The sequence below is a fragment of the Carettochelys insculpta genome, chromosome 22 (genome assembly GCF_033958435.1).
Source record: "Carettochelys insculpta isolate YL-2023 chromosome 22, ASM3395843v1, whole genome shotgun sequence".
NCBI lineage: Eukaryota > Metazoa > Chordata > Testudines > Carettochelyidae > Carettochelys > Carettochelys insculpta.
Window position 1 is genome coordinate 6,446,402 of NC_134158.1, and position 27,885 is coordinate 6,474,286.

Below are 27,885 nucleotides of genomic sequence, written 5' to 3' on the forward strand. Positions count from 1 at the left end.
AAACAAGGGCTTTTGTTCAAAAGAACCTTGTCTACACTGCTGTTTTTCTTTCAAAAGCAGGCCTTTCAGAAGCAAGATCACACCAAATTCTGCAAATGAGGTGTGAGATATTTAAATTGGTGCCTCATTTGCATTTTCGGTTCCCCTCATTTTCATGCCACTTTCAAAAAAGGGATGTAGCGTAGACACAGCCTAAATGTTTTGCAGTTATGCAGGATGTATTTTTTTGTTTGTTAGTTATTCTGTCCACTTGCTGGCTGCCTTTCAGCATTGTAAAGTAGAAATCAGATAAGAAGGTACCTGAAAGGAATTCTTGGTATTAGATTAACATTTAAAACCAAATGCATGACTTAAGAATTACCCTTTTATCCGCCTGTACAAACACATACCGATATTTTCTCACTCAGTGTTCCCAAAGTGGAAGAAATTGGTCACGCATAAAAATATGTAAGCGGCGAAAGAAATTCTCACTTAAATTGTTCCATTAGGAGGAGGTTTTAGAATGGTTGAAAGGGGATTTTTTCTTCCCCCATGGGGAAAATTTTTGTAGGACAAAATGCTGCTTTTCTGGCTTGGTCTCGTCTGTATTGTCGTTGTTCTTTCATGTATTGGTTTATTTTTATTTTCCCTCATGGACCATAGGAGACTCAATGTTTAGGTTCTCAGCAAAGTGCCCTAATCTTCTGCTGGGTGTAGAGAGCAGGGCTGGAAGAAAGATGAGGGCAGAGTGAGCCGGGTTTAAGGTGAGCTGGCTGCTCTTCCAGGAAATCCCATCACAAGCATTACAATTTGGGGGAAACTAATATAGTAAGTAGTGCAAACTCAACAGAGGGGTTCATTGTGCGGATTTATTATGTCTCTCTCTGCGACTACGCGCACTTGTAATTAAAGTAATTTAAGCAACACACCAACGCCTGCGTTCAGGGCGATGTGTGCTCCTGCCGACGTACTGCACATCCATACCCGCAAAGAGCAGCCACGGTCGTGTTCCCTTTGTATGTGCGCTTGCAGGCTGACCGGCCCTTGCTGTGCTGGTCCGTGGCCCTCGGGGGGTGCTGTTTCTCTGGTGTCCTTTAAAGCCTCCCAGCTCACACCCGGTGTTTGCGAGAACTTGACCCAAAGCCCAAACCTTCGCCCCGGGTTTCCCTCCATCCCACTGGGGCATCCGCTCGCACCGTTTACAGCTGGACAGCTTCCCTCTGACAAACCCACTTCACAACACCGCTGCACATTTCAAGGTCAACCCGATTCGGCTTCCACACCTCACAGCTGTTTCCAGGGCCGGAGGCCAAGGGCGACACCCTGCATTGAAGCAAAGGTGCCAGTGAAGCAGGATCCATTCCCGGACTCTTAGAGCAGCTGCCTGGTTGTTTGACAGAGCTGGGGGTTTTTTTTCCCCTACTCCAGGGGTTCAGATGCCTCACTGAGCAGGAAGGCAGCATCAGACCGAGACCTGGGCTGGAGGTTGGTCCTATTGCTTAATGCAGGCACAAAATGTGCATTGGTCTTTGTGGGGCTAACCTGTCTGCAAGAGCTACCTGTAATTGCTGGGGGGCAGAAGCGGCTCCTAGGCTCTGCCCCTCCTTATGGCACCTAGAGTACTTAGGAGACTCATCGCTATATGCAGTGACCATCTGTCCTGTTTTTCCTGTATTTTGTGGGGCTCCTGTTCCCCGGCACCTGGTGTCTCCCCTCCACTGGGTGGCTGCCCCATTCCTTCGCAGCCCACAGAGGCAGCCCCCACTGCCGGTGAGCTCAGTATTCGGTAGTGCCCCCTGCAGGGAGTCCCCATTCTCCACTCCCCCTCGTCAGAAGGCTGTGGAGCCCCTGTCCCTGGGGCCTCACCATCTCTATTGCAGGGATGCGCAACAGGGCTCCCTCTATTTTTTCTACTCAGTGCGGAACAAATTTTATTCTGTGCACCAACACATGTGTGGATGTGCACCACATACTGCTGGTGGTGGGCGCTCAGCCAATCTGCTGGGCAGCACCTGATTCTCTCCTAGGCAGCCGCCAAGCATACAGCTTACAGGCAACGCTGGCAGGTTTGATGGGGGCATTTGCATCTGGCCCGACGTTACGAGGTTATATCCAACTTAAATACTAACCCAGGAAATCCTCACCCGGTTTGATTGAACAGGGAACCATCCACCCGCGGCCAGCTTCCCTCCAAGGCACCGGAGAGACGTCCAATCCACACTGGGTATTTCCCCTCTGTGACATTTCTTAAGAATGCCTGCAAAGTTCCCCAGAGAGCCACAGATGAATGTCAGTTCTCGTCAGTCAGGCCAGCCCAGAACCTCAAAAGTATTTAAGCGTCTCCCCTGGGATTTCACTTGACTTGAAATCAATGGATGTTAGGAGCCCAAATACTTTCAAGGGTCCAGCCCTAAGCTTTGAAGTTCTATGCCCAAAAAGAAACCAGAGAAACTGGCCTGCAGGACCCTGAATATTATGGCTCTTCAACGAAAGGTAGGAAGAAAGAAAGACCTGACACAGTTGTAGCACTGAATTTCTAGCTGCCAAACTATCTGCCAACTACATCCCCGTGGTGTTGGGTGCTGTACATTTTTAACCAGTGTGTGATCTGGGAGCCACGTGAGTAGGAGCCTTTTGTGGCTGGGGGGCCTTCACGTACCCTCAGGATAACCAGAACATGGTCAGTGGGTTTCCACTGTTTCTACGTGCTCTGTTATGGTGGCATAACCCCAGGCCAACCAGCAGCAGTTGTTTTAGCACTCCCTCCTCCTCCCAGATCACCCCACGGGTGCCTCTTCTGGCTCTACAGGAGCAAACCACCCCTTCTGCAATAGACTGAGTCTTGGATCACCTGTGGGCTTGTCCGTCCTCCAGAGAACTTTTTGCCCACGAGGGGAACCCAGCTGGGCCTTTGTGAACTCATGGGCCCCAGGGCAAGATGGGAGAGGGGCCTGGCTCTGTGCCCAGAAGGAGTGTGGGCAAGAGGCAAGAGGTGTGGTCAAGAGACAAGGGGCGTGGTCATGAGAAGAAGGGGCGGGGCCAATGACAGTCAGCCCTCAGCACCACCTAAACAGCGGTGCTGGCCTCCTTCCCTCTCCCTGATGGCTGCAGTATGGGTGCTGAAACCCCCTTGGCAGGCCTGTGAGACCCTCACATTACTGCCAAGGCCTCAGGCTGGTTGAGTGGGCAACATGGCTCCAGACTCACCGGCTACCACAATGTGAGGGACTCCAGAGAGGGGATGGGGAGGACCCCAGGGCTGGGGCAGGTCAGGTGCCTGGGTGACACAGACCCCTAAGGTCTCCTGAGCTGGAGCATGTGGGGAAGCCCCGGTGCTGGAACAATAGCCCTGCCACCCTTTCCACTGCCAGACCTATCTCCCTCCCACCTCCCTCGACTTGCAGCTTGACCCAGGGCCCTGCCCCATGCCCCTCCCCATCCCCCATGGCCCCTCCCCTATTGCCCTGCCCCCTTTCCCCGTGGCTTCCCTCCCTATTCCCCAGAGCCCCGCCTACATCACCAATGGCCCTGCCCCCATTCCCACCAAAGCCCCACCCCATTTTGCCCTTCTCACCCTCCACTTGCTCCTTGTAACCCCCTCTCTGCTGCAGCAGTACGAAGCCAGCTGCGACTCAGGGCTCCCAGGTTCCCTTCCCGGCTCTCCCACAGACTCCCTGCGTTCTGGATTTGGGCGGCGGGGGGCGGGGGCGGGGCTGAGCTTTAGGGAAACTGAGGCACGGCGAGACGCACTCCTCTCTGAGATTAAAGAGTGGGGGTGTTGTTGGGATGCCACAGCCAGGGAGGGTCGCGAGAGCGCTGCATTTGGATAGCTCAGACTTCCCCCCCCCGGCTGTTGCCTTTACCCTCTCGTGCGGCTCCGGCACCATGAGCATCTGAGAGTGTCTGGCCCAGCAGTCGGCGCGGCTCTCGCTCCAGTTTTTGCTCTCTTTGGAGAACCAGTAGCACCTGTCTCTGTGCAGCAGCCAGGCCTGGGGGCAGAGCTGGCACCCGGCGCCTGCTGGAAGGGGAAATGCAAAGCCATGCTGTTCCTGGGGCTCACCAACACCGTGCAGCCGGGTTTGGCGCCTCCCGGGTCAGTCGTGTGACCTTCCCCTCCTGTGGGATTTCGTCTGCCCTGAGAAGTGCTCAGCTAGGAGCTAGGTTGTGGGTCAGGAGTGGGGGGCACCAGCAGAGCCGTGGGGCCCGGAGAGCCCAGGGCTGGGAGAGTTCTGCTCCCAGAAGGGGCGGGGCCAAGGGTGGAAGGGGCGGGGCCAAGGGCTGGGGTAGCAGGGGCTGTGGCTCAGGCCTGAGGGGCACTGGCAGGTCCTGGTCGGGGATGGAAAGGGTGGAAGGGCTCCAGCTGAGAGCCAAGGTCTGTTGTGCGTCCTGGGCTGGAGCCAGTAGGCACTGGAAGTATGGCCCTGCCCCACCCTTTCCACCTCCAGTCCCGGCCTGCCCTCCCTCCATGTCCCTGCCCTTATTCCACCCATGGCTCCGACTCCTCTTCCCCATAGTCCCACCCCTTTCCCACCAGGGCCCTGCCCTGTTCTACTCTGCCCCTACCCTGTGGCCTTGAGAGAGAAGCCCAGTACCTGAATGCCACCAACCCTGGTGGGGGGAGAGTTTTCCAGGGCCCCGGGGCTGGTTCCCAAGGGTCTGTGCAGTAATCCGTCCTGCAGGACCCCCACGGCAACACCTCCAGCTGCTCGAACCCCCTACTTCCCATCAAAATGGCTTGCTCAATAATCCCAGCTCTGACGTCCCCCAGCGTCCTTCTCTCAGCGATGCGAGAAGGGAAATAATCTCTCAGCTCAGCCTCAGCTGCCGGGACCTCTCGACTACTGCAGGCTTTGGAGAGGGAAAGTACCCACAAGCCAGCCTGCGGTATCCTTCTCCAACCCCTTCCCTGGCCTCCTCGGCTGCTGGCAGAGGTAGGGGGAAGTCGGCAGCAGCCTGTGGGGAAGGAGCACCTTGGTTGGACAAGTGCAGGGCCCTGCACTTCCGTCATAAGAATCCCGAACACTGCTACAGGCTGGGGACCGACTGGCTAAGCAGAAAAGCACCTGGGGATTACAGTGGATGATAGGCTGGAGATAAAGCAACCGTGTGGCCTTGTAGCCAAGAAGGCTAACAGCATATTGGGGAGAATTAGGAGGAGCGTTCTCTGCGGATCAAGGGAAGTGATTATTCCCCATTATTTGACACTGGTGAGGCCACACCTGAAATATTTGTGTCCAGTTCTGGGTCTCCCATTGCAAAAAGGAGGTAGACACATCGGAGAGAGTCCAGCGGAGGGCAGCAAAAGTGATTCAGGGGCTGGACCCCGTGACCTCTGAGGAGAAGCTGAGGGATTTGGGCTTGTTTAGTTTGCAGAAAAGATGACTGAGGAGCAATTTGATGGCAGCCTTCAACTTCCTGAAGGGAGATGGAGAGAGGCTGTTCTCAGTGGTGAGAGATGGCACCATGGGGAGCAAAGATCTCAAGTTGTGGTGGAGAGGTGTAGGTTGGATATCAGGGAAAACTATTTCCCCAGGAGGGTGGTGAAGCACTGGAATGTGTTGCCTAGAGAGGTGGTGGATTCTCCATCTCTAGAGGTTTTTAAGTCCTGGCTTGACAAAGCCCTGTCTGGGATGACTTAGTGGGGTTGGTCCTGCTTTGGGCAGGGGGCTGGACTCCATCACCTCCTGAGGTCCCTTCCAGCCCTGGGATTCGTTGACCTATTGAGTTTAGAGCATCTTTGATGAAGGCCAGAGGGGACCAGTGTGACATTCTGCCATGCAGGCTGGAGCCTTTCTGCCTGAGCTGGGCACAGGGTGGCCTTTTTTCCAATGAGGTTCAGATGGCCCTGGAATGGCCCTGGTTGGCTGCGCCAGCCTCAAGGGTAGTTCTCCCAGAAAAACTTGCTGTCGTGGCCCCATGGGGGACAGATCAGGAGAGCTGGACACAGAGGAGGGAGCCCTGCTCTCTGCCGGACCTCACCCCCTGCTTGAGCAGAGCGCAGGAGCCTGGGTGGGTTGTAGGGATGGAGCAGGGTAGACAGAGTCGAGTTGCCTTTACCTGCTGAGCTGCTCTCAGGGGAGCTGCACAGACTCTGTCGCAGGTCAGACACGGAACGGCAGCTGCCGGCTGTACCGGGTCCGTTGCTGCAGGGGCCCTGAAAAACTTCAGAGAAGCACAGGCGGGTATGAGTTAGGGGTTGGAAGGGGCGGACCATGGGGTTGTGGTGGGCTAGTCACAAGGGTCTGTTGGCTGGAGGGGCGTGTGAGGCACATAGAGGCTGAATGGGTGGCTGGCGGCGTAGGGGGGCAAATAAGGTGCACTTTCAGGTCCCACAGCTGCAGGCCCTTGGAGCTGTGGTGGCCGATACACGGCCCCAGCCACTCTGCTCCTTCGGCACAGGGCCGGGGGGAGGTGGGAAGTGGGGAAGGCTATTGGGCCGTGGCCTCGAACTCAAAGTGGGGCTCAAACCTCGACTTTTGTCCTTTGCGCAGAAATAGGCGAGAAAAGCGTTTGTTAAACAAAACATACAACTCGCTCTTTTGGCCCTTGCTGTGTTTTCATGGGCCGGCATCTTCGCTATTCCTTATGGAGAGAACCTTCTCCCTCCGCCACACCTACGCCCCGTTCCACCGGGGGCTCCGCTGCCTTCCTCCCTCCCCCACTCAACAGTCGGAGAAGCCCTGCTGTAGTGCCGAGATAGATCGCTCCATCCATTGCTCTGCCCATCCCTCCCCTCCCACCTCTTCTGTCCACCTCCCTGTCCCTCCCCTCCCACCTCTTCTGTCCACCTCCCTGTCCCTCCCCTCCCACCTCTTCTGTCCATCTCCCTATCCCTCCCCTCCCACCTCTTCTGTCCATCTACCTATCCCTCCCCTCCCACCTCTTCTGTCCACCTACCTATCCCTCCCCTCTCACCTCTTCTGTCCACCTACCTATCCCTCCCCTCCCACCTCTTCTGTCCATCTCCCTATCCATACCCACCCATCTCTGCTATCCATTGACCTATCCCTCCCCAACCTCCTCTTCTGTCCATCTACCTATCCATCCGCACCCATTTCTTCTATCCATCGACCTATCCCTCCCCACCCTCCTCTTCTGTCCATCTCCTTATCCATACCCACCCATCTCTGCTATCCATCGACCTATCCCTCCCCTCCCACCTCTTCTGCCATCTACCTATCCATCCCCTCCCATCTCTGCCATCCATCGACTTATCCCTCCCCTCCCACCTCTTCTGTCCATCTACCTATCCATCCCCTCCCATCTCTGCCATCCATCGACTTATCCCTCCCCTCCCACCTCTTCTGTCCATCTACCTATCCATCCCCTCCCATCTCTGCTATCATCTACCTATCCCTCCCCTCCCACCTCTTCTGTCCATTTTCCTATCCATCCCCACCCTCCTCTTCTGTCCATCTACCTATCCCTCCCCTCCCATCTCTTCTGTCCATCTACCTATCCATCCCCACCCACCTCTTCTATGCATCTACCTATCCCTCCCCTACCACCTCTTCTGTCCATCTCCCTATCCCTCCCCTCCCACCTCTTCTGTCCATCTACCTATCCCTCCCCTCCCACCTCTTCTGTCCTTCTACCTATTCATCCCCACCCACCTCTTCTATCCATCTACCTATCCCTCCCCAACCACCTCTTCTATCCCTCCCCACCCACCTCTTATATCCTTCTACCTATCCCTCCCCAACCACCTCTTCTATCCCTCCCCACCCACCTCTTCTATCCATCTACCTATCCATCCCCTCCCACCTCTTCTGTCCACCTACCTATCCATCCTATACGTGGAGGGGATGGATCATTTATTGTAAACATTCAGGTCCATTTCTCAGTAGCTAAGGGAAAGTTATCCCAGACCGGTCACTTGAGTGTCATAGGTCAATGGTTTTTTGTGGCATGGCCCATCTGGCTGGAATATCGCTGCATCCCTTCACAACTGGGGCAAAATCCTGAGTCAAAGTCTTGTCCCATGGTTGGAGTGGTAAGCCCAGGACTGGGGAGACTTCCCTGCTCTGCCACAGTCTTCCTGTGTGACCTTAGTCAGGTCACTTTGCCTCTTTAGGGCTCGGTTTCCCCATCTGTAGGCAGGGATAATAGCTCTGCCTCACAGAGGATTCAGTTGTTCCTGATTGCAAGGTGCTCAGGTGTTCTTCCCACGGGGGTCTGAGAGAGAATGGGATCATGGAGGAAAGTGAAAATGTTGGATACTGTGGCATGTCCCCCCAAATAAGTGGAAGGGGCCATTGAACTACTCACCCCAGATGCTCAGGGCCATCACAGCGCCCAAGAGAATGATGTTTCCAGCCCAGCCGACCCTCAGAGCCATCAGATGCCAGCGGGGAAAGTGAGGCCAGTCTGTAAAAGTCCATGATATTAAATCAGCCTCTGTTACAGTTAAGTGAGCTCATAGTAACTATAAACAATAATTACTACAATTCTAAATAATTATGAATATTTTAGAAAGTTTTGTTTGTTTGTCCCAAAGATCTCCAAAATGGTCCGAGCTGGAAACACCACATTTTAGATGGACACTGCTGAGTTCCTAATGTAAACACCTGGATTGGTTATATCTTGAAATCGGTTCCCCCAGTTGGGCCCACTGATAATGAGCTTTTAGTAGCTGCTGATCATGGGCATTTGCTGGACTCTTCTGGTAAGCATGTCACATCAACACCCCCAGCATTTGCCATGTCTGTTACCAAATCACAGGGCTAACACTCAAAGTTGCTGGAGTGGATTTGAGGTTCGATGGCCTTGGTCGTGGTTAACTGTATGGTGCTGGAATGAGGAAAAAATTGTATGTTCTTGCTCAGGGGAGAAATACAAAAAAATCTGGTTTATGATCAGGCAATCAGTGAAATGCAAATGTTTTTGTCACCACATCACTGGCTACGTTAACTTCTTAAAGTAATACAGAAGAGAAAAGTCTGCTAGGTTAATTATCGGGGGGTGCATCTGAAGAAGTGAGTTTGTGCTCACGAAAGCTCATGCTCAAAACTTTTCTGTTAGTCTATAAGGTGCCACAGGACCCCTCGTTGCTGTGCTAGGTTAATGTAACTGACATAGTTCATTCATCACACCTTCGACTATATGTTCCCCGGGGGACACCATGTATTTCTGCTAGTTATAAATAATAATAAGTACTTAGCCAGCTCGTGCTAATTCTGTCTAAACAAAACCCTCCCACCTGGTCTGGGTCTCCGCTTCCTGGGAAAGCAGAGACGAGTTTGTTCGAGAGGAATATGCCTTTCTTAGACACCACCACTCCCACCCGCCCCTGAAATCAGAATGTTGCATTGTAATTTCTGGACCAACAGAACTGATCATGGGCAAAGACCCACGTCTGATGCATCTGATGAAGTGGGTCTTTGCCCACGAATGTTTATGCTCCAAAATATCTGTCAGCCTATAAGGTGCCACAGGACGTCTTGCTTTTGCAGATACAGACTAACATGGCTCCCCCTCTGATAACAGGACGGATGAAGACCGTGCATTTCCAATGAAAAACAAAACCATTTTTTCCCAGAGAAAACCACTGACTACTGAAATATTTGGATTGAGAAAACACACTTTGTGTCCTGACAGGAGCTGTAGCTCAGGTTTCCTCACCGTCCCATTCTCTTCCATAGGAGAAACACCTCTTATAAAGCCAGAGGGGACCTTGGGAGGTCAGTGAGTCTAGTCCCCCACCTTCTTAGAAGACCAAGCACCATCTTTTTTTTAAAAATCTATTTGTTCCCTAAATGGCCCCCTCAAGCGTTGAACTCACAACCCTCAGTTTGGGAGAGGGGGCGCGGGGGAGCAGTAATTCTCAACCCAGCCAGCTCTCCCTCCTCTCTAGGCTCCCCTTCCAGTTGAACTGCATCTCCTAGGATGCCCTCTGGTCCTCTCTGTTTGGAGCAGGGAACACATGTGCATCACAGAGTCCCTCCCTCTGGTGTGTCCTGGGAGATGTAGTCGAAGCAAGTAGACCAGCCCATAGAAGAGATTAGGGACAGAAAGAAGCTAAACTACGACTTGGGGCAACAGGGCAAAGAGTTTTATTTTAGAAATTCCGGGGTGTTTTTTCCCAAAGAACCAACCCACGTTTCCTGGAGAAAGCAAAGGCCTTTTTCAAACAGCTAATTCTCTATCTGAAAAGTCAATTTTCCATTGAAAATGGATTCAACAGTAAAATTTGACCCTGTTCTCCTTGTGAATTAGTAGCCCACCTGCTTCTTCGTTTTACTCATTTGCTATCTAACATGACTCTGCAGGGGCTCACGGTCCATCTAAATAACTGATTCATTTGTCTTTCTGCTATGATTCATGCTTCAGTATTTACCACCCACTTTTTTTTCCTGCATTACCCAGCCAGCGTGTGCGAGTCTCCAATATACAAGAAGGTGTTAAGGGCTGTGATGCAGGCCCTAGCTTGCAACCCTGATGGGTCAGACGATCCAGTCACCCGTGGAAGAAAGGCAGAAAGATGCAGGAGCTAGTCACCTGCGTTGAGGTCTTTGTGTTGTCTCAGCTGGTGTACGTGAGATTCAGCAGAAGTACCTCAGGTGTGAAATGAGACCTCTATGAGGAAAGGTGACAGGTCTGAGCGCCCCGTTGTCAGTGAGCTGACTGTGTTGCTGGTTTACTGTGTCAGTTTAGTCTGAGCTGTGAATACCGTGGCAAAGAAAAGCGAGCGGTGCTCTGGGAGGTGTTTGCTGGCGCTTTGTGAGCAAGGCCCGAGAAGTTATGGCTCCACTTTACTCATTGCTGAGCAGGCCTCAGTTGGACTTTTGTGTCCCTCAACCTTCAGGAAGGATGTGGCCAAATTGGAGAAGGTCCAGAGAGGAGCAATGACAATGAATAAAGGTCTAGAAAAGATGACCTCAGAGGAAAGATTAAACTAAGCCATTTTTTTTTTCATGCTGGTGAAGAGACGACTAAGACGGGGCATGACAGCAAGTCTTTGTGCATGTATAAAAGGTCGCTCTAAAGAGGAAGATGATCAATTTAATTAAAACACATACAGAATGGGAAGCAGTTGTCTAGGACAGAGTCCTGCAGAAAGGGATCTAGGGGTCAGAGTCCACCACAAGCCAAATATGAGTCAACAGTCCAACACAGTGGCTAAAAAAGCCAACAAGATTCTGGGATGCATTAACAGGTGTGTTGAGAGCAAGACACGAGAAGTCATTCTTCCGCTCTGCTCTGCACTGGTTAGGCCTCCACTGGAGTATGGTGTACAGTTCTGGGCATCACATTTCAAGAAAGATATGGAGAAATTGCAGAAGGTCCAGAGAAGAGCAACAAGAATGATGAAGGTTCTAGAGAACATGAGCTCCGAGGGAAGACTGAAAGAATTGGGCTGTTTACTTTGGAAAAGAGAAGGCTGAGAGGGGACATGATAGTGGTTTTCAAGTACCTAAAAGAGGGCTACAAGGAGAAGGGAGAAAAGTTGTTCTCCTTGGCTTCTGAGGACAGGACAAGGAGCAATGGGCTGAAACTGCAGCAAGGGAGGTTCAGGTTGGACAATAGGAAAAACTTCCTAACTGTCAGGGTGGTTAAACTCTGGAATAAATTGCCTGGGGAGACTGTGGAATCCCCATCATTGGAGATATTTAAGACCAGGCTAGATAGTCATCTATCAGGAACGGTCTAGACAGCTCTCGGTCTTGCTGTGAGGGCAGGGGGCTGGACTTGATGACCTCTCAATGTCCCTTCTAGTTCTAGCATTTTATGATTCTATGAAATTGTTCTCCTCGTCCATCCAGGACAGGACAAGAAGCAACGGGCTTATATGGCAGCAAGGGAGGTTTAGGTTAGACATTCGGAGAAGCTTCTTAACCACTGAAATCTTGCTCTACCTCCCAGATTCTCTGTGCTAGTGGTGGCTTGCCCTTCTCCAGACCTACTCCTGGCAGCTATTCTGCTCTGCTCCCTGATTCCCCCCATCTGTTCTACACACAAGTCCCACCAGCCCCAGCAAAGCCCAGATAATTCACTTCTGCCCCCAAGACTCAGGAGAGTGCCTGTCACTCGAGTCTCTGGCAGTCTTTGCAGCATATGAAGACTCTGAGCGGGTTCTGTGCCACATCACTAGCCAGGAAACCCTGAGAGCAAGCTTGCTTGTGTTAAAGGATCATGGACACCAATCCAGACCCAGGGGCCGGGGCTTCCTGCTCCACAGAACAGAATCAAGATGCTGTCCAATCTCCTCGTGCTGCAACAGGCATTCAAAACCCGGCGTCACAGCCGTGGCGAGAAGGTAGGTAATAAACTCCACTTACCGGGGCCAGGAGGGCGTTGGGGTTGGCTGGTGAGGGACAAATCTCCACCGATGTTTAAATCAGCATAGATTATTTCGCTGGCCATGGCTGGGTCAGCGAGAGGAGGGCACGCACCTTGGAGTTGGGTATCTGAGAAGGGGCAGATGCTTTTGAATATATGAACTGTGACAAGTGACGCATCCAATGTCAGGAAGTGGTACTGGGCAGAGGCTGCTCGGTGTTTTTGATTTTTCCTCCCCACACACTGAAGACACGAGCCCTGCTCGAGGGTGATCAAGTTGCAGAGGCAGAATGCACTTCAGTTTTGGTGGGGCGGGGGAGGGAGCCTATGATTATGCTTGTGGTCTACCCAGACAGAAAACAGATTTAAAACAAACTGTTCAGGATGGGAGGCTCCAACAGAAAAATCTTTCATGCTTATGATTTGAAATAAATGACTTGGAGTTCTGGGGACCATATTTCAAGAAAGATGTGGAGAAATTGGAGAGGGTCCAGAAAAGAGCACCAAGAATGATGAAAGGTCTAGAGAACATGAGCTCTGAGGGAAGGCTGAAAGAACTGGGCTTGTTTAGGTTAGAAAAGAGAAGACTGAGAAGGGACATGATAGTGGTTTCCGAATACCTAAAGGAGTGTTACAAGGAAGCAGGAGAAAAGTTGTTCTCATTGGCCTCTGAGGGTAAGAAAAGAAACAACAGTCTTAATTGCAGCAACGGAGATTGAGGTTGGACATTAGAAAAAACTTCCTGCCCAGGTAGTTAAGCACTGGAATAAATTGCCGACGGTGTTTGTGGAATCTCCGTCAATAGAGATATTTAAGAGCAGGTTAGATAGACACTGTCGGGATGGTCTAGACAATGTTTGGTCCTGCCATGAGGGCAGGGGACTGGACTCGATAACCTCTCAAGGTCTCTTCCAGTTCTAGTGTTCTATGATGATACTTAAGAAGACCTCGAATAGTGAGAGACAAAACAGGCTGCTCCCTAAGGCAGTGAGGCACAATTCAACCCCACCTTATTCAAGGTCAGCACTTTGCAGCCTGCTGAGTCCATATTACAGGCTTCTCTGCAGAAAACCTTAGCCTGCCAGCAGGCCCCAGAAGTGCTATCAAAAACTGTGCAAAAAATAGATGCTATCCCACCTATTGTGGCTTTTCCTGCCTTAGGAAGAAGCCACTTCCTTTTGTGTGAGAAACAGCAGCTCTGAGTGCTCCAGGGAGGAGTCTCAGGGCAGACAAAACTGGGAAATGGTTTGACAATCACATTGTGACTAGCACTTATAAACGACCAGTTGGTGGTGGTCATCTCAAATGTAGGCATCTCACACCCTGATCAATACAGCTGTTAGAGGGACACGCTCCTGGAGTGATGACAGCAGTGAGCATGGCTGAGCTGCGCTTTGTGGTTTCTAGCAATGGCTACTTGGCAGCAGGCTGTGATGATGTGTGTGTGTCTCCTTTAAGCACATCAGTGGGTGGAGGAAGTTTCCAGGGGAAAGTTCCTATGTGCAGCACAGGGTGTCTTCTATGAGACAGAGATTCCTACCAAGCCCTGACTCACTCAATGCCCACTTGCAAAGGCCACGAACATGTTGAGGACGCTGAAAATGAGGGTCCCAGTTTCCTTCACGTTCTGCAAACCTTCAAGAAGCTGCAAGGAGACAAAGACCTCCGAATTCTTTGGAAGCTCTTTAATTCCTAAGAGAAGCTCAGCTCCATGCTGGGTGGCTCTGCCTTAAACCCAGAGCCTCAGCTTTTCTCATTAGACTTTGAAAACAATAGAGCGGAAATTCTCCGCCTGGGGTCTGTGGACCGAGGCTATTGCAGGGGGTCCATGAAAAAAATAACAGAGAAATAAAAATGATCCTGGAAAAGAAGTCTTAAGTAAATTGCAAAGTTACAACCCAGGCTTACCTTTAATTCAGTCACTTACAATGGTGTTATTAAGCACTGTACAAACATCAATGGTGTGACACCTTTATGTGATGAAATGATCATGAGGGTTAGACGCATGCAATGTTAGCCAGACACTCAACATGGGGGGGGACGCAAACAGTTTGGGGGGGAACTTTGTATCTGCATTCGTGAAGTATTGAGAACAGCTGCCACAGAGCACATTCAGCCTACTCTAGCTTAACTCGCTGCGTAGGGCTGAGTGAATAACAGGCTTTTTCAGGTGAGGGCTCCAGTTCTATTCAAACCAAAACAACTTCTAATGATTTTTCCCCTCTCCCATTAGATCAGAAAACTCTAAGAAAAAGTACTGTTTAGAACTGAAAAAAAAATACGGGATGAACCTCTCTAATCTGGAAATCTCTCGTCCAGCAGCATCCATGATCTGGCGTGATTTTAGTTAGCTGGATGACCACTTCTTATGGGTCTTTCCAAGTTTCCTGTGGTCCCATAAAGTTTGTTTCCAGCCCCCAGTCCTGGCTGTCAGCGTTCTGTGCTGTTCTTTAGCTGTAACTGACCCCTACATAGCTTCTCCGAGCCCAGTGAGCCGTGGAAGTGTTGGTAACGTGCTAGAGAATATCGACCTCCTGTGGTCTGTCAAATTCTCTCGTCCGGCATCAGTCAGGTCCTGAGGGTCCCAGATTAGAGGTTCAGCCTGTATTTCAAACAGACCAGAACTGCAATATTTGCCGTTTCTTTTTTTGCTACCACAATTTGAAATGATTGGTGTGTTCGTTTAGTTTTTCAATTCCATTTTGGCTGCGCAGGGAGATTTTTTAGGACAGAAGAGAGGGGGGAAGGCGCTTTTTAAAAATAAATGGCCCGAATTAAAATCAAAGTACTGGTTCACATAAAAAAAAGAACTGGACTCAAACTTTTTAGAACTTTTTAGACAAAAACGGCACCAGAGGAGGCCGAGCAGTTGTATGTGGAGGTGTTTGTGGTCACGCTGCCTGGTGGTCTGTTTGCTGAAGGCAGGCGATAGCACATCCTTTGCTCGCATTTGCAGTCTGTCCGTTACATTGGTAGGCAGAGAATGAAGTGGAAGAGATAGAGACAGGAGATTTCAGCAAAGGGAACATCAGACATGATGGGGTCAAATTTAGCTACGACAGATCAGGAAAGGGATCTTGGAGTTATAGTGGATAGTTCTCTGAAGACATCCACGCAGTGTGCAGCGGCAGTTAGTAAGGCAAATAGGATGTTAGGAATTATTAAAAAAGGGATCGATAATAAGACAAAAGATATCCTACTTCCCCTATATAAAACTATGGTACGCCCACATCTCGAGTACTGCGTGCAGATGTGGTCTCCTCACCTCAAAAAAGATATATTGGCATTAGAAAAGGTTCAGAAAAGGGCGACTAAGATGATTAGGGGCTTGGAAAGGGTCCCATATGGGGAGAGGCTAGAGAGACTGGGACTTTTCAGTTTGGAAAAAAGGCGATTGAGGGGCGATATGATAGAGGTATATAAAATCATGAATGGTGTGGAGAAAGTGAATATAGAAAAATTATTTACCTTTTCCCATAATACAAGAACTAGGGGACACCAAATGAAATTGATGGGTAGTAGGTTCAAAACTAATAAAAGGAAATTTTTCTTCACACAGCGCACAGTCAACCTGTGGAACTCCTTGCCCGAGGAGGCTGTGAAGGCCAGGACTCTATTAGGGTTTAAAAAAGAGCTTGATAAATTTTTGCAGGTTAGGTCCATAAATGGCTATTAGCCAGGGATAAAGTATGGTGCCCCAGCCTTCATAACAAGGGCAGGAGATGGATGGCAGGAGAAATCACTTGATCATTGTCTTCTGTTCTCCTTCTCTGGGGCACCTGGCATTGGCCACCGTCGGCAGATGGGATGCTGGGCTTGATGGACCTTTGGTCTGACCCAGTATGGCCATTCTTATGTTCTTATGTTCTTATGTTCTTTGACCTAGAGCCCCAAAGGCAGGTAAGGCCTATTGAATCCTGTGGGAGTTAGGCACCTATTGAGCCCCTAGGGGTTTAGGCACCTCCATGCCTCTGGGAATATATGTGGTCCTTGCAGCCCAATCTGAAAGCATTGTGCTCAGCAAGGTGTACGAACACTGTGTAACTCACACGCCTTCTTGGTGGGGTTCACTGGCCCATAGAGTGGCACCCAGACCACTTACAGAGCATCAGAATGGGTCTCTTCCACGGTCTTAGCCGAGCGCCCCTTCGCTGGCTTTTGTCTCAGACCATAGAGGCTCCTGAACTGCGCTCCGGGGGTCCCCGGTTTGAGTCCCCGCTGTGGGTGGTTACAACTGTGCTGGGGTTGGTCCTGCTCTGGGCAGGAGGGCTGGATACAATAACCTCCTGAGGTCCCTTCCAGCCCTCAGAGTCTATGGATTTACCCCAGGGTGAGACCAGCCCCCAGCTCACTGAAGGAGAAGAGGTCCGAGCAGAATGTGGCCCCAGTACTCAGCTGATCCTGCAGGTAGCAGCGCTAGAGAGTTTCTGTTTCGTTTACAGGCCGGGGAAAGCCCCGTGGGTGCGCCCTGACCCAGAACTTGCTCTGTGCTTCCCCCTGGAAAGGTGCTATTAACCCCTGCCTTGCCAGTGTCCCCGTTGCCTTTCACTCACACTTTAGAGGGCTGAGGGACTCTGTGGGTTTCCTCCCAAAGTGAGCAGCCTCGGTATGGGACACGGAGAAGGGCACAGGTAGGGAGCACCAGGGCAGGTTCATGTGGGTGGGGAGCGTGTGCCCTGCTCAATGATGCGCCCACCTGCCAAGACACACACTGCAGCGGAGGGGGATGATGTCGTCCCCCCTTGCAGAGCCTGAGCCCAGGAGGCTTCAGATGGAGTTCCCCTGCTCGTCCCCCCTGCTGGCACCCTGGCGACCAGTGGGGAGAACCCAGAGGCTGGAGGTGGGGGCCCTGGGGTTTGAGCTACTCACTCAAGGGGAAGACGACCCCTTGACAGTGGGTTGTGCCCCACTGACCCCCTCCTCCCCTTCCCATGAAGCCCAGGTGGCCACCCCCAGCCTCACCCTTTCTTATCACCAATGGAGGCACCTGCTCAAGGCCGCCGAGTTCCTCAGGGCAATGGCCAATGCCGAGCGGCCGGACGATGGGCCTGCGGGCTCCCCTCTGCCACTGAGGGGGAACAGTCACCGTCCCTTCCTTCCAGGGGTCTGGACACTGGCTCTGCTCCAGCTGACACCGTATCACCCATTGAGGTACCTGTGCTTGGCATCAGCGAGGACCCCCCTCCCTCTCCTTGCTCCCTTGGCCCTGGCCGAGAATTGCGTACCTCAGACCCCAGTCCCACCCGGGCTCCTCCTCCTGGTCCCACCCCTGAAAACTATACATTTGTCCCTGAAAGCCAAGGATGACTCCTGGTTTCTGAGCTGACCACAGCCTCTGGCGACTGATGTGCCCCAGGGACCAGCCTTCTTCAGGTCTCCTCCCCCAGGCCTTCCAGAGGACACCATCCCACCCTGTCTACCCTTTGGCCCTGCATTCAAGGCTGGACTCCAAGTCCCTCTGCTGGCTCCAGTCCAGCTTCCAAGGCCAGCTAGGTTGGAATCTTCAAAGGAACAAACAGCTCAAGCCCCAGTGGCAGATCAGGCCCGTACAGGGTGGGTGTGTATGTGGGTGAGAGTGACCATGCACTCCCCCAAGTCCAGTTTCTCCCCCTTCCTCCCTGCTGCACTGTGCGGGGTGGGGGGGTATTATGGGGCAACCCAAGGCACCCTGGGAGCTGTAGTTCCTTGGCCAGCTCCCTGTCCAGAGACCTGACTCAAGAGCAGGGACTACATTTCCCAGCATGCCTTGGCCTGCTAGCAACAAGAAAGGGAGGGGGATGAGGGAATATTGTTTTTCACTTATGATAGTACAGCAAGATCCCAGAAGGTAATTTACACAAAACTGTTATTACTGCATATATTTTTTCTAGGATGCAAAAAAATCATTTTGCCCATCACCGTTTCTGCTCACATTTTTCATTGACTTCTCCTAGGAACACTCATTGCATGACTACTTTGAATTCCTTTATAGTTATAAAAATTGTGGGCCATGTTTACAAAAACAGCACACACACAAACACACACTCACTACTCCGTGGAAGAGATAAATTTCCTGGACACTACAGTGCAAATCAAGGATGGCCTGATCAGTACCACACTCTACCGGAAACCCACTAATTGCTATACTTGCCTACGTGCTTCTAGCTTCCATCCTGCGCACACAACTAGATCCACTGTTTACAGTCAAGCCCTTAGGTACAATCGCATTTGCTCTGATCCTACTGACAGAGACCAAAAACTACAAGATCTCTACTAAATATTCATAAACCTGAATTACCCACCGGGAGAAATAAAAAAAAACAATCGACAGGGCCAGATGAATACCCAGAGACCAGCTACTACAAGCTAGGCCCAAAAAAGCCAATAACAGAACACCTACAGCCCCCAACTCAAACCAGTGCAACGCATCATTAAAGACCTACAACCTATCCTTAATCAAGATGCCATACTCCAGAAGGCCCTAGGTGACAGGTCTGTTCTCTCCTACAGACAACCTTCCGAGGATTCTCACCTACAACCACAGTCTATACCGGAGGAACACCAATCCTGGAACTTTTCCTTGCAACAAAGCCCATTGCCAACGTTGTCCACATATCTATTTTGGAGACACCATCACTGGACCTAACCAGGTTATTCACAGAATCACGGGCACATTCTCATGTTCCTCAACTAACATCATATATGTCATCATGTGCCAACAATGCCCAGATGCTTTGTATATCGGACAGACTTCAAACTCTCTTAGACAAAGAATTAATGGGCATAAAGCAGACATAAAAACACTCCTGATTCACAAACTGGTCAGCCAGCACTTTAATGGAGTGGGATATTCTGTTAATGACCTGAAAATCTGTGTTTTACTGAAGAGGACATTTTCACACTACTTTGGAAATAGAGGCTGCTGAACTCTCTTTTATATTCAAATTCGACACATTAACACGTGGTTTGAACCAGAATGGCAATTTTCTAGCTCATTAGAGGGGCTCTTTTATGTACTTTGCTTTATCTAATTCTTGACTCCCCCCCACCACTGCCTTCTGCCCCTTTACTCTCTGATTTGCTCACCTTGATAATATTTTTCTGATTTGTCCACTTTGATTACTATTTTTGGTTCTCTGTGTCTTATATATTGAGTCTGTTCTGGTCTGGCTATGGGCTGGAGAAGTGGGTCTGTCCCATGAAAGCTCATCACCTAATAAATTATTTTGTTGGTCTTTAAAGTGCTACTGGACTGCTTTTTTGTTTTGACACTCACACCAGAAATTCCTGCGTATGGGCCTGCAGGTGGCATTTGGAGCTGTGAACCCTTATGACAGCGGTCTTGCATTGGGACCATGCAGCTCATAGAGCTCAGGAGAACATGGCTGTGGAACAATCCTCCAGTGGCGACCAGACCCACCTGGGATCCGTCCAGCGTCAGCCTCTCCACTGTAAGCGAGGCTGGGCATTTGAACACTCTGTTGATACCCAATGCAAAAACCTTTAACCCTCTCTCCACCAGGATTCCATTCCCACACTGGGGGAGACCCGACATGCTGGGAAACCCACTGTAGACTTCGCTGTTGAGTGTTCACCCAAGGTGCCCGGACACCTCAGCGATGGGCCTCAGGCTGGAACTCATCCAGTACATCTACACTGAGGTAAAAGACCTCAGAACCCAGGTCAGCTGACTCGAGCTCCCAGGGCTGGGGCTGCAGGGCTACCAAGTACAATACGGACATTCAGGCTCAGCTGGTATCTGAGGTTCTGGGGCTTCAAAGCCCAGAGTCCAGCCCTGGTCCAAATGTTCATACGGCAGTTTTACAGCTCCACAGCTCCAGCGGGCTGACTGGCCCTGCTGTGGGCCTCTTATCTTAGTGTAGATGTGATCTCAGGCAGCTAAACCAGCACCATGCCAGCAGAAAAGAAAGGAGGCTTGTCAGGCTGAGGTTAAGGAGCGGGTAGCGCTCTCTCTCTCTCTCTCTCTCTCTCACCCGCTCACCTTAACTCTGCCCCTTTCCAGCCCTCTGGGAGATCACAGCACCATAACAGGCTCTTCCAACCAGTAGTGACACCCGTTCAACCAATATCACTGCCCAGCTCACAGGAAAGGGTCAGATGCACAAGGTGTACGACAGGGTTCCCTCTAATTTTCCCATTCATGTGCAGAATAAATTTTTGTTCTGTGCACTAAGGCATGTGCAGATACGCACCACCCATAGAAACACACGCGGCCAGCTTCAGGGGCTCTGCTCATCAGCCGAGCAGCAGCTGACTCTATCCTGGGTAGCTGCCCAAGCACTCGGCTTACAGGGAACGCTGGTGTATGACAGGAAATGTGGATTGTGAGCTGGCACAGGGAGCATGAGGGGAGGCAGTGAATTCTGTTATGACCCCCCCAAGTCCCACCCCACCATTTCCAGGGGAGCAGCCTTAAGATTGGTGTGGCTGTGGCTGATTTCCCCCAACATCTGCAAGTTAGGGGTTCTGTTCTGCCATCCCGGAAGCACACCAGGAAATGTCAAAGCTGCATCCTTAATTCCACCTTCATGGTTTTTGGGCATCAGAATCTCAGTTTCTATTTACACTGCAAACCCAAAGGGAATGTCTTACCTCATCAGCCTAATTAGAGCACAGGCTTAGATTTCTCCAGTTCTTTCCCATGCTAAAGCTGTGTCTCCGGGTGCAGAAAGCGAAGTCCCACAAAAACTTAAAACACCTCACCTATAAAAGGCTTTGCTAAAAAGACGCCCTAAGCTCCGAGATTCCCTGACCCTGGAAGGCAACTGCCATCACCCAGGTAAAACAAAAAACCCTTAACCCTGGAAGATACACCTGGGAAAGCCCCCCTGTAGGATGAACCCCTACTCCTCCCTTACAAGAGAGCTTGGGAACACAGAGCTGTAATTTGATAGCTGGCCTTCTAGCCTAACAATACACGTTCACAGACCCTTCTCAGGACACAGGTAATAAAGTCATTTATTTACAAAATAAGAGGAAATAAATTGTTCCGGTTGCAGCAAAGACAACTATTTCCCTGGGATTCGGCTTAAAAGTTACAGGGAAGAAACCCAAGTCATTAACCAAAACAACCAAAAACACGATAGTCCGTCTGCACCAAATTCAAAATTACCATAACCTGGTCGCGTCTAGTTACGTATTTCCCTTCTACTTATGTGTCTGTGGTTGATTTTGAGACGGTTGGGATACTTATTGGATTCATTCTAGCTGCTTGAGAGAAATCATATCTCTCTGTCTTCCCTGGGCATCAGCCAGCAGACAAAAGACCCCCTTAAACTGCAATTGTTCTTAGTTCAGAAATTGGCTTACCTGGCCACCCCCTGCTGTGAGTTGTCTCTCGTAAGGGTTAATCCTTTCCTTGCATTCATTCATGACAAGCTGGTTTCCAGGAAGCTAGTGACTGAGGCAAGTCAGGCTCTGGTACCAAATTTAGTTTCAGTTTCTGGGAAACCGCTAGAGAGAAAATGAAGCCTGGGGTCAGGATAAGCTTGGTAGGAGGCAAACTTTCTCTGCTCGGCTCCCTGACTCTCTACTACGGCTCCTGGAATGGAGTTTATTTAGCTAGCAAAGGGAGATAGAAAATTTAAGGGGAAGGGGGGAACAGTACCCCAGGTAAACAATGGAGACGGAGACGGAGCATGAGTAGTGTTGAAAAGTGTATGTTGTCTGTGATCGCATATGTCATGACCAGGGAGAAACCCATGTCCCTGCCCTCTTCCCTTCCCAGCAATGAGGGGATTTTCCTTGACTCAACAGATGGCTCGTGGTCTGAGGGGCTCCTCTACTGCAGGCTCTGGGGAAAGTTCGTTCACTCTTGCTCAGCCACCGAAGAGGAATGATGTCAAAGGGACATCTCCTCTGGCCACTGCTGCTCCTCTGGATGGTACCTGCAGAAGGGAAGCCAGTCACCACCTCAGGTAAGTGACCTACCTCTTCAGAAAGGACTCCTATTTCCCCACTACCAGGCAAACCAAGGGGCCTGACCCCCACCTTGCCTGCCTGGAGAACCGCACCTGCAGTTACCTGGCTTAGGACAGGGAATGTCAACCAATCATCCTCCAGGGCTCTTTCTAGGCAGCTTAGCCCAATGCCACCTTCACCCCCACGGGGAAGCAGAGAAAGGTCCCTGCTGCCCCTACTCCAACTGGTGAGGTGATATAGGGGGCAGGGAAGCAGAGATGGAGTTGACAGGGGCCTGGATAGAACCAGTGGGAGAGGCTGAGGTGGGGGAGACTGAATGAGGTGAAGGAGGCAGGAGGGATGAGGGGATGGATGGAAGGGCAGGTGGAAGGAAGCGGGAGGACTGGGCAGACAGGAAGCGAGCCTCAGAAGTGTTGGTGCTGGTGGGGGGCATAGATGGATTTGGGGTGGCAAAAGGAGGCAGGTTCTGAGGGAGGACATCTCTGAGAGGCCATGGATGGATTTTGGAGAGCCTGAGGGGCCATGTATCCATTAGATGAGGAGAGAGCAGAGGGGAGATTTCAGGAGATTGCCATGGGTAGACCTGAGGAGAGTAACATGGATGGATATTTGGGGGGATTGGGGATGGGGCCTGGGTGATTTTATGAGGGTTGGGCTGAGAAGAAGTGGAGGGTGGGTGGGTATTTGGTGGACTGAGAGGAAGATGAAGATGTGTTCCTGGCTTGTGCAACCTTCAACTTCCTGAATGGGGGGCTCTAAAAGGGATGGAGAGAAACTGTTCTCAGTAGTGACAGATGGCAGAACAAGGAGCAATGGTCTAAAGCTACAGAGGGTTACAGAGGGAGAGGTGTAGGTTGGATATAAGGAAAAGCTACTTCAGCAAAAGGGTGGTGAAGCACTGGAATGTGCTGCTTGGGAGGCGGTAGAATCTCCATCTCTGCAGGTTTTTAAGTCCTGGCTTGACATAGTCATGGCTGGGATGATTTAGTTGGGGTTGATCCTGCTTGGGGCAGCGGCTAGACCTCCTGAGCTCCCTTCCAGCTCTGTGATTCTATGATTCTATGTACTAGGGTCAGAGACTGTCTTACTGGTCTATAAATGTACAGCGCCTGGTGCAGCAGGGTTCCTATCCCTGACTAAGTCTCTAAACTCTACCACCACATCAGCCCATGACCCAAACAGCAGCGAGTTACTGAGCGAGAGTGAGAGTTGGGAGAAGTGAAGCGCTTCATCACTTCAGCAACCTGCCAAAAAGAGACCCAGAAAATCCCCAGGCGCCAGCAGTTACTTTCAAAGCCTTTTTTGGGTGGCGGGGGAAGCACAAAGCCACAGTGGAATATTGGGGGGAAACCCAGCATTTTAGACGTTAGGGATGGTTGGATGTATGGCAAATCATGAAAGTGTAGTGATAGACTCCCAGAGTCGGTCTGTTTACCTCAGAGAGTCCCAACCTATGGGTCCCAATCCAAACATGGGTCACCATTAGATTTGGGAAGAGCCGCTGGCTGGGTGGCTCCGAGCAACATGTGGCTCTTTAAGGAGCCATTTGCAGCTCTGGATTCTACCACCTGACTCCTCCTCTGGCTCCCAGGAGGGATCCAGCCATTAAACCAATTAAATTGAGTCCCTTTTCAGCACAGCAGGGAAGGAAACTGCCCATACTGCAGGTGGGAGAACAGAGTAGGGGCGGAATAGGGAAGCCACACATAGAAGAGGGTGGTGGTGGCCCAGGGACGGAGCAGCAGTGTGGAGCTCCTGTGAGGTATGTTGGGGGGTGGTTTGGGGTGCGAGGGGTTTAAGAACACCCCCCCAGTTTTGAATTGTCTTGCGTCACAAAGTGTTACCCAATTGTCAATATAGGTTGCTGTCTCAAAAATTTGGGAACCACTGGTTTAACTGAGCATACAGAAGGCTGCAGAGTGACTTGATTATTGTCTTGAAGTATCTAAATAGGTAACAAATGCTTAACAATGGGATTTGCAGCTTAGTGGAGAAAGGTAAAACACCAGCCCGTGCCTGGCAGAAGACGGTAGCCAGACACATACAGCACACATTTTTGAGGAGTGAAATTAATTAACGATTGAAACAATTTACCAATGATTGCAGAGGATTCTTCATCACTGATCATTTTTAATTCAAGATGGGATGTTTTTTCTCAAAGATCTGTTCTACTATTTATTTTGGGACATCTGTGGCCAGTGGTTCTCAACCTTTTTTGATAAAGCATCCCTTTCTAAAAAAAAATGATAAGCACCTGCAGACTTCTCTCGCCTACCCCTAAGCGTACATTTACCACTGGTTGAAAACCATGGTAATCTGAGTTCTTGAAACAAGTGTCAGTCAACCTGTCCAATAGTAACAGAGAGGGAGCCGTGCTAGTCTACATACTGTCAAAACAAAAAGTAGTCAAGTAGCACTTTAAAGACTAGCGAAATAATTTATTAGGTGATGAGCTTTCGTGGGACAGACCCACTTCTTCAGATCATAGACATACCAGAACAGACTCAATATTTAAGGCCACTATCATTGGTAAATTGTTAATTAATTTTACTCTTCAAAAATGTGTGCTGTATGTATCTGGCTACCTTCTTCTGCCAGGCATGGGATGGTGTTTTACCTTTCTCCACTCAGCTGCAAATCCCATTGTTAAAAAAGCTCACCTAATAAATTATTTTGCTAGTCTTTAAAGTGCTACTTGACTGCTTTTTGTTTCAACCTGTCCAGATTACTGTACCCTTTGCAGGAGTCAGATTTGTTTTGCATCCCACCAAGTTACACCACACTGAAAAACTACTGACTTACAAACACAGGCACAAATATCGCAGCAGACCACTGCTGAAAACTTGCTGGCTTTCTACCAACTTATGATCAACTAAATGAATTGGCATAGAAATATTGTACTTACATTCCAGCATAAGGCATAGGAAGCCACAGAAATAAGTCATTGCTTGAATGAATTTTTAGCTTGTGCTGACTTTACTGGTGTTTTTTATGTAGCCTGCTGTAAAGCTAGGCAAATCTCTAGATAGATGAGTTGATGTAACCCCTGGAAGACCTTGTGTACCCCAAGGATACACCTACCCATGTTTGAGAAATACTGAACTAGAGGGTTACAGTTGTTTTTTCTGGGCTTGGAATCTAGGAACCATATAATTTTGGTGGAATGAATTCCTGGGTGTCCTGGGTGCCATTCCTGATGGGAAGGTTGGATGAAAGCCCAGAAATTCCAGCCAAGAACAGTGGACTGTGATAAATGACTGATTTCACAGCATCAGAGAATGTGACTCTTGACAGTTTTCATGTTGTATCATTCTAAAAACCCCAAACCACCTTCCCTCAACCTCATGCAGCCTGTGGCCTCAGCAAAACATACAAACCTAACTGCACCCCAGTGTCTGGCCTCCAAGGGGCCAGGGTGATTAACCATTAGCACAAACTCCAAAGCAAGGTGGTGTCTTCCGCAAACATTTCATGGTTTCAGGTTCACTGCAAAAGCCTTTGCTGGAAGACACTTCAGCACCTTGTTCCAGCAGCCACCACAGCATTAAACTGCACACCTTCTGCCTCTGGCCAAGGGTGCCATCAAACGGCACCTTGTCCCTCCAGCTGTGTAGGCCCCTTGCATGATCAGGTCCCTCTTCTTTATATGGCATTGTTTACTGCTATAGATTGTCTATTTTATTGCTCAGCCAGCCACCTCCAGCTTTACCTTGTTACATTTCCTCTTCTTCTACTCACTAGTAATAGGAGATATACATCCCCTAGAACTGACCCATCTAACCCAGGCCCCTGCCCTCTTGGCAGGACCAAGCACCATCCCGGCCATTGATTTGCCCCATCCCTAACTTGCCTCTGCAAGGATTGAACTTACAGCCCTGGCTTTAGCAGGCTAATGTTCAAACCACTGAGCTGCCCCTCCCATCCTCTTCCACATCTCCTCATCTTCAGTTACAGAGATGAGACACAATTTTGTTCTCGTTCGTACATGATCTCTAAAGGGACAGCTGGCTGCAAAGCCTGGGGAGGGTGTTTAAAGAAACCACAGAACACTAGAACTGGAAGGGACCTCGAGAGGTCATCGAGTTCAGTCCCCTGCCCTAATGGCAGGACCAAGCACCGTCTAGGCCATCCCTGATTGGTGTCTCTAACCTGCTCTTAAATATCTCCAGTGATGGAGACTCCACCGCCTCTCCAGGCCATTTATTGCAGCGTTTAACCACTCTGGCAGTTAGGAAGTCTTTCCTAATGTCCAACCTAACTAATAAATATTAACTAACTGAATAATCTGTCCCTTCCAGCATGTGGCCAGGCCTAGATCAGAGATAGGACGGTTGTCTTTGTCCTGCTTGCCAGAAACCCCCTACCCCAAACAGGGGCTCACAAATCCGGACAACCTCAGCAGACTAGAACCAGCTGTGATGCGGGATCAGAGTCATGGGAAAGGCTGTGCCCCAAATCCCCACTCTCATCCTCTTCTCATTTCAGGGTCCACCCCACCTCCACCTGCCTCGGGATCTCCACCGCCAGGGGAGGGAGACCTCAGTGAGGATGAAAAGGGAGGTAAGCTAGTGTGAACAACAGAACAACATTCTGCCTTGGAAAGGTCGCTGAGTCCTGCTATAGACAGTGTTAGACAATGGTTAGAGAAGAGAACTGGGTGTAAGGACTCCTGGGATCTATCCACAGCTCTGGGAAGGGAGTGAGATCTAGTAGGCCTTGGGCAGGGAAAGGACTCAGGGCTCCTGGGTTCCATCCCCAGATCTGGGAGAGGAGTGGGATTGTTCTGGGGTGGGAGGGAAGAAGTCTTGCTTTCACCAAATCAGCCTTTTTCCAACAGAAAAATGTTTTGGTTAAAAAGTTCCATCCGGTTCCAGGGTCAGAGTTAAGGTGAAATTGCTGGGTCAGTGTTTACCTCAGCTGTATGTTCTGGTTTTTAAAGATTCACGTTGAACAGCTCTCCCTGTGCTGGAAGGGCATGAAGCAGGCAGCTTTAGCTTTGCATTAAGGATGTTTTGGAGGCAGTTTGTGCGTATTGCAGCAGTGCCCACGAGACTCCATCACAGGCCAACCTCTTGGGCAGTTGCCCAGGAGAGATTCCAATGCCACCCAGCCGATTTGCACAGCGCCCACAGCCAGCAACATGTGCTTCTGGTGGTGGCGCACGTGCCTTGGTGCATGTAACAACGTTTATTCTGCCCATGGTTGGAATAAAATCAGAGGGACCGCTGCCCGAGACCCCTGTGTGCTAGGCACTGTGCAAACACAGAACAAAAAGAGGGCACCTACCCCAGTGAGCTAGGAACCTCTCAGTAACGTTCCCCTTCTCCTCTTTCATTTCAGGGTCTATGAGCACTGCCTCCAGGGTGGCGCTGGTCGTGGCTTTAGCAATTGCCCTGCAATTCTTTCTCTTGCTGCTGGCTATGTACATGACACTGTCTCTGTGTCTGTAAAGGAGCCGCCCGACGGAGCCGAGGGCAACCAAACACTTGTGTAGACACTGATCAGGAGAGCAAGCCAGGGACACCTTCAGCAAGCTCTCCCACGGCGGGTGTATACTGACCCTGCAGGATGCAGGAGGGACATTTGGGGGGTTCATACTGCACCATTCCAGGGACTGAGCTGCAAAGCTGTGGGAGAAAAGAAATGCCCCCAGAGGAATGGATCTCCAGGGGGTTGTGTTCTGGAAAAGAATGCAGGCTGCTGATG

General features: G+C 50.4%; 1 protein-coding gene across 1 annotated transcript; it reads right to left on the minus strand.

Moving 5' to 3' along the window:
- On the minus strand, window positions 1-27,885 carry LOC142024957 (killer cell lectin-like receptor subfamily F member 1). Its single transcript, XM_075017345.1, has 7 exons — window positions 27,466-27,885; window positions 21,568-21,711; window positions 8,248-8,346; window positions 6,037-6,141; window positions 3,843-3,997; window positions 2,124-2,236; window positions 1-1,302 (listed from the first exon to the last, which is right to left on the minus strand). The coding sequence occupies exons 3-7, from the start codon at window positions 8,315-8,317 to the stop codon at window positions 1,179-1,181; spliced, it is 567 nt and encodes a 188-aa protein (XP_074873446.1). The 5' UTR covers window positions 8,318-8,346; window positions 21,568-21,711; window positions 27,466-27,885; the 3' UTR covers window positions 1-1,178.